Source organism: Entelurus aequoreus, linkage group LG19 (genome assembly GCF_033978785.1).
Source record: "Entelurus aequoreus isolate RoL-2023_Sb linkage group LG19, RoL_Eaeq_v1.1, whole genome shotgun sequence".
NCBI classification, from domain to species: domain Eukaryota; kingdom Metazoa; phylum Chordata; class Actinopteri; order Syngnathiformes; family Syngnathidae; genus Entelurus; species Entelurus aequoreus.
Genome location: NC_084749.1, coordinates 19,468,559 through 19,476,058, shown reverse-complemented (window position 1 = coordinate 19,476,058; position 7,500 = coordinate 19,468,559). Strand labels below are relative to the sequence as shown.

Sequence of the window (7,500 nt, the reverse complement as noted above, 5' to 3'; positions counted from 1 at the left end):
TACAGTATTAGTGGGTGTTGTTGCGTCAGACCAGTCTTCCTCTCAGGGAATAAAAGTCACTGGTCAATCCCAAATTCTTTCGGATGACATATATGTTGAGTAAGAAGAACCATCAAGACAGAATAGGAATATTTTCAAGTTTTACTAAAGCTTTAGGAGACCAACTGTTAGGATCCGCTGCTCGGATCAGTTTGTTTACAGTTTAGTGTCACGTGTTTGTTTGTTTCTGTTGCCATGACGGCAGATTATGCTCAGCTGCCTCTGGTTAGTGTTCGAGAAGCTCACCTGTTGTCCGGGCACTAATCAGAGGGCTATTTAGTCTTTGCCCGGGCCTCCCTCGGCCTGGCTTCCTAATTTGCTTTTACGCAACAGTTAACGACCACTTTTGATTCCTGCTAGCTTTCAGGCTATGCTATTTTGCTTGCTAGCTCCCACGCTAGTCGTTTTTGTTTTTTCCTGTCTGATTTATTTGTGGAAATAAATCATTTTCCTACCTGCAAGCTGTGTCCGAGCCCGTCTGCATCCTTGGGAGAACACCTCGCACCACGATGCGACCAGGTCACCACAGGACTGTGGTGACCTGGTCGCAGGACTGTGGTGACCTGGTCGCATCGTGGTGCGAGGTGTTCTCCCAAGGATGCAGACGGGCTCGGACACAGCTTGCAGGTAGGAAAATGATTTATTTCCACAAATAAATCAGACAGGAAAAAACAAAAACGACTAGCGTGGGAGCTAGCAAGCAAAATAGCATAGCCTGAAAGCTAGCAGGAATCAAAAGTGGTCGTTAACTGTTGCGTAAAAGCAAATTAGGAAGCCAGGCCGAGTGAGGCCCGGGCAAAGACTAAATAGCCCTCTGATTAGTGCCCGGACAACAGGTGAGCGTCTCGAACACTTACCAGAGGCAGCTGAGCATAATCTGCCGTCATGGCAACAGAAACAAACAAACACGTGACACTAAACTGTAAACAAACTGATCCGAGCAGCGGATCCTAACACCAACCTTGCAATGCGTTAACAGCGACATCTATAAGCGGTCTGAAAATCAAACGGAAAGAGTCAGTTTATTTAGTACAAAAACAGCACCCTTCCGCCCCAGAAAGAAATACAGCCTTATTGTTCTAAACTGATAAGGTAAAAAGGGAGTACATTATACTCCCAATACACATTCCAGCGCCTTCAAGGTTAAACACAGAGTTTACTAGTGGACATAAGATACAAGCACACAGTGTACACATGGGAAAATATTAGCTGCTTTAGACATGACTATGAATAAAGAAAGAACTATATAAAATATTTGCATTCTCCACAGTGTGTTGCGTGTGATTTACTAAGACTGCAAGTGCAAAAGTACCACAGACCGCCCGATTTAAACAAGGTCTTTGCGCGGAGACACTGATTTCCCCACTTGTTTATGGCATCATATGGTCCGCCCTGAGGTTTTGTCATGTTGACATGCAGTACGCAAATATACCAGTACCACTTTTTTGGGGCTTTTTTGAACCGCGATCCAAACAGCCTGCCTGAACGTGTGTGTTGTGATTGTGCGTCTGGAATGATCCAGATGCAAGAAAATACATGTTGCAAGACGTTTTTTCACGTGGAAAAATGATCATCATTTAGGAAAAAATTAAACTAATGAATTTGCCGAGAGTGAAGCGACTGGGTTGAGAATCGGCACGTCCGAGTCCACGTCTTGCTCAAGTACCTCGGAGTCTTGCTCACGAGTGAGGGAAGAGTGGATCGGTGCAGCGTCTGCAGTGTTATGGTCCCTGTATCGCTCTGTTATGGTGAAGAAGGGGCTGAGCCGGAAGGCAAAGCTCTCTATTTACCGGTCGATCTACGCTCTTATCCTCTCCTATGGTCATGAGCTTTGGGTTGCGACCAAAAGGACAAGATCACGGGTACAAGCGGCCGAAATGAGTTTTCTCTGTCGGGTGGCAGGGCTCTATCTTAGAGATAGGGTGAGAAGCTCTGTCATTCGGGAGGAGCTCAGAGTAAACCCGCTGCTCCTCCACATCGAGAGGAGCCAGATGAGGTGGTTCTGGCATGCGGTCAGGAGGTGTTTAGGTCACGTCCGACCTGTAGACTCAGGAGACGTTGGAGAAACTATGTCTTCCAGCTGGCCTAGGAACGCCTTGGAATCCCCTGGGAGGAGCTAGACAAAGTTGCTGGGCTTCTGTGCTTAGGCAGCTGCCCCCACGACCCGACTTCGGATTCTGTTTCTGAATAGACGATATATGTAATATTTTTATTTTGGATCGTCCAAACATGTTGACACACACACAGACGGACACATTCTCTCTCGCAGTTGTGTGTTTTTGCAGCACGACGGCCTTCTGTCTTGTTCCCTTTGTGCGCAACTAGACCAGCATGCACATACTCTCGAGACGTGCTAAACTGTTTCAGTCTTGATAAATCACGAAGCGAGCTCTAAATGATTATATTTGCATCTCTTCCTCCCAGTATTGTATGTTCTCTGCCGGCCTAACATAACCGGAAATCATGATCATAATTAAAGATAAAAGTAATTATTTATTTACTTTCCCTAAATATCTAAAAGTGTTTATATTCTCTTCATGTCATATTATGCTCCTTCCAGCGCTGTTGTTTTTAGGTTATAGAGTTTTTATCCAATCAGAATACAGCTAGCTTATGTTGCCATGCTGTACGAAATCTGCCCGAGGCCTTCAGAATCAACAATGTCTGTGCACTGTAAGTGAACGGGGACATAGATTTGATAGACAGTTGCGATAGCCAATCAGATCACAAGTTGTTGTCAGTAAAGTCTTCTAGCTGGCCGAAGGCTGATTAATATTGTGATGTTATGAGCCAGGTAACATAAGAACTCCATTACCCAGCATGCCACAGTAGTGAAGAGCATGCGCAGTAGTCCCGTTTATCCAGCGCAATGTTTTTGATGAGCACGCTGTGGAGTAAACTTTAAGAACTCAGCCAACACGCCTCGTCTGCATCTTTTATGATTAGACAAGACAACACATATATCTGCAAGGCCATTTTCAAGAAGGATATTTAAAGAGAAACTACATCTTGTGAGACCATGTCGGCCAACACCTGAAGCTCGAATGGGTTCTACAAATTGTTAGTTCAGATATTTTATTTTTTCACGTTTTAATATGTTTTTTGAAATTTTATTTTGACAGTACCACATAAGATATGTTTTAATTGCTGATGCTTGTTTATTGATTTTTAAATGCACCAGAAAATAATCAGTTTTGTACACTGTTGGTGGTGATTCAATGGCCAGTGGTGCGTAAATGTGTTTCTGTATCGTATTTCTCCAGCAGTGATCATGTGGTGACACCAATTATGGTATTTTGAGAGGTAATCGTTGAAGTCGGACATCACTGAAGGCCTAGGTGGGAAACGCACGGCCCGCCACTGGTTCTGATAATTAGCGTTTAGTCATATTCATAAAGTCAAACATGCTGATTTGATTGCGCTCTCTATTTTGCTTGTTTAAGAGACACAATTCTCTCATTTTAATAAACGCAAACCTTTGGTAGATCAGGCCCGAAGTCATTATTTTTTTGCAGTCGTTCACTTGTTTTTACTCTTGTGTGACATAATGTCTGTGGGACGTGTGAAGCACATCTTTGCTCTGAGAAAAAGTCTGAAGACTAATCAAATGCTCACATTTTTTTCAGCCCCGACAAACACGGTTCAGTGTTTCCCATAAACTGCCAAGATACCTGTGGTGGTGGGGGCGTGGCTATGGGCGTGGTCACCATGACATCATCGAGTAATTTGCATAATGTACTACAATTATATGATTTTCTCTAAAAAGGCTCAAAAAATGTATACTTACTAATTAATAATAACAGTTTTGTTTTAAACGTCCATCCATCCATTCATCCATCCATTTTACAATATAATTACAACACTTTATATACATATTTATATATAGATTTGAACAATAAGTTATTCACTGAAATATATTTATTAATTGTGGTTCTTACAAAAAATATATCTTATAAAAATATAAAAGCTAAAATGTCTCTTAAAGCTCTGCCCCTTTGATTAGTGCACACTAAATAATTTAACTTTGGCCTACTACTACAACCATATTATTTACCAGCAACATAAAGTGAAACAGAGGCAGAGGTGTCCTGCCACAGTCAGTAACAAATAAACAGAAAACAGTAGTGGTGGTAGATAGACACAAAGCTTCATCAAACATCTGATCCACTGAACAAAGAGCTCCAAAAATCTTGATCCTACACTTCTGTTTTGTAAAGTAAATCTGAACAGCCGATATGGGCATCTACATCAACTATATGATTTGCCTGAGAAGCTGGACAGGACAAAATAAAAATAAAAAAAAAATATATATATATTTTTTGTGGCGGCCTTAATTCTTTCGTGGCGGGCCGCCACAAATAAATGAATGTGTGGGAAACACTGCGGTTGTAGTACAAGTGTGGCCATATTTGCAGCAAGTTTGAACAATATTGTTTATCATAGTGTTTTATATCTCTCAGAAAAGTGGTTTTAATCTTAAAGCTTCAACTTTTGTGCCTATTAGTTGTCATCTTCACAGAGTGACACGCAAATCTGTTTTGCCTTATGCCAATGCCTCTGTTTTGTCTTCTATGTGGGGTGCGAAAAAAGGTTCCTCCGAGACTTTGACTCTGGAGTTCAGCGGGCGCTCGGACCGGAAGAACGCCCGTCTTCTTCTCAAGTTTCCTCCCATGGGCGCAGTGACTGTTTGCGCCTATTTACGCTTCGACCCAAACTGCTATGGAATTTCCACCATCTTTTCTTATTCCATCCAGTCACATATTAATGAGTTCCAGCTCCGCGCGAACCTGGTCCAAGGAAAGCCTGTTCAGCTGGCTCTGTTAGTGCATGGTATTCACGGCGCCTACCAAGACGTCTTCGACCACGACGGCTCCTGGCACTGGATCTGCGTTTCTTGGAACCAGAACGGTGGACGCTGGACACTATTAACTGATGGCAGATTGGTGTACAGTGGGGAAGGCCTGAACTCAACTGACAGCATTGGGCCAGATGGACTTTTTATTATCGGGCAGGAGCAGGACACCTACGGGGGCTCATTTAAGAAGGATGAGTCATTCTCCGGCAGCATCACCGAGCTTCACATATGGGATCATGTACTGAATAGAAGGGAACTGGACACTACGGAAAAGCAGTGTTCACCCACTACGTCTGGGCTGCTTTTCAAGTGGAGCGGAGCATCCTTGGAAATAGACTCGTCCCTTACAAAGATGTGGAGAAGCAGCCCGTGTAAAGGTACATGCATAGCACACATTAAAACACATCTCAGCAGTACAATTTTGCATATCATTCACAATCCCTATGTTAGACAAGAATATATATAACTTCTTTTCATGCATTCTAAGTTGTAAATAAATGCTAGCAATAGGTGGATAACAATGCAGGATTGGATATATTCCGCCTATAAACATATTATAAACATATGCCTCCATCGATGTTTTATATATATGATGTAATGCAGGGGTCGCCAAACTTTTTGACTCGGAGGGCCGTATTGGGTTAAAAAAATCTGGCCGGGCTAGCTATCTGTCTGTCTGTCTGTCTGTCTGTCATAAAATGTTAGGTCAGGAAAAAACACAGAGACTATTTCATCCCTACAAGCCTGTTTCACAGGTTTTCCTGCTCTTCAGGGGATTTTAAAATATATATGATATAATAAAAAAAAAAAAATATATATATATATATATATATAAAATAAAATACCCTGAAGAGCAGGGAAACCTGCGAAACAGGCTTGTAGGGATGAAATAGCCTCTGTGTTTTTTCCTGACCTAACGTATATTAAGCTCTACCCCGGTATTGAGCACTGTATAACGGATAAACCTCTCTCTCTCTGTCTATATATATATATATCTCTCTGTCTATATATATATATATATATATATCTCTGTCTATATATATATATATATATATATATATATATATATATATATATATATATATATATATATATATATGCTCAATACCGGGGTTGGAGCTTAATATACGTTTGGTCAGGAGCGCGAAGATGTCACGTTATCGTTGGGAAAATGCATTTTTAGAAAATATGATCTGCCTCAGACATCGAGAGTAACAAGCGGTAGAAAATGGATTAGAAAGGACAAATAAAAAAACAAAACTTTTTTCTTTCTTATTTTTTTTAACTCGGGACTTCCCGCGGGCAGGATTTTTGATGCTGGCGGGCCGTAGTTTGGGGACCCCTGATGTAATGTATGCTACATATGTAATGTAGTAACAGGCACATTCATAGTAACGTAATATTTACTTGGGGTGCACAAAAAATCGATTCACATCCGAATCGCGATTCTTATTAAACCTGATTTTTAAATCTATTCAGAATTTTCAAAAATCGATTAAAAAAATAAATAAATTAAATAGCTATTTTTCGTTATAAGAATCCCTTTTAAAAATACTACTTAAGGTCATCTCCATGCAACCAGCAGTGGCTTTTTCTAACCTCTAACCAGTTTTGAATTATAATTAATATACCAAGTAATACATTGTGAGAATCTGTTTGAATCAAATTGTCACCCCAGGAATTTAGAATTGGATCGACTCGTTAGGTGCCTAAAGATTCACACCCCTAATATTTACCCTATTTTGGTCATTGTAAGCATACGGCATAAGCACATTGATTTCACAGAGCATATCACAACGTTCGCTCTTTCCTTTAACAACAACCACTACTAATCATGAAAGACCTCATGAGAGCCAACGACGACTACTTTGGGACAAATGATGATCCAGGACCTTATATGACGAATAAAGCTCCTTGAAAATGTTTATCCTGAATATACAGAAGATGAGCCACAAGTTTTAGAAGCCGTGTGATGAGCAGATCCAGTCAGAAGCCCTATTGCTAAGTGCTCATCAAAAAAACCCAACTATGGAGTAGGGTTGTACGGTATACCGGTATTAGTACATGTTCGTATATATATACATATGAAACATATTCGGTACTATACCGCCTCTAAAAAGTACCGGTCCCCCCACCTAATCCTCGCCTCCGTGGCGACAGTTAAAGTAAGTTTCTTACAAGTATCATCTATACAGGAAGAGGAATAGCTAACATGCTTCACTACACACCTTAGCTCACCTGCGTCACAATGTGAACAAATGCCATTGGTGGATCTACACCTGACATCCAATGTAATGATACCAAGTACAGAAGTGTATCTAGTCGATACTACTATGATACATCTTCTTTCATTTAAAAAAAATGTATATTATGTTTATAAACTCAGGAAATATGTCCCTGGACACATGAGGACTTTGAATTTGACCAATGTATGATCCTGTAACTACTTGATACCCAAATTTGTGGTATCATCCAAAATGATTATTACATTTTAACAGAAGTGTGGATAGAACATGTTAAAAGAGAAAGTAAGCAGGTATTATCAGTAAATGAACAAGTAGATTAATAATTCAGTTTTACAGCTTGTCCCTCATAATTTTGACAAA

General features: G+C 40.6%; 1 protein-coding gene across 2 annotated transcripts in view; it reads left to right on the top strand.

Annotated features, from left to right (window-relative positions):
* LOC133635174 (adhesion G-protein coupled receptor D2) overlaps positions 1 to 7,500 on the top strand; it is a 273,122-nt gene that overhangs the window by 7,182 nt on the left and 258,440 nt on the right. For both annotated transcript variants that reach the window (XM_062028051.1, XM_062028050.1), the window contains exon 5: positions 4,630 to 5,271. In XM_062028051.1, coding sequence (XP_061884035.1) covers positions 4,630 to 5,271 — 642 coding nt within the window. The remainder of the gene's footprint in view (positions 1 to 4,629; positions 5,272 to 7,500) is intronic.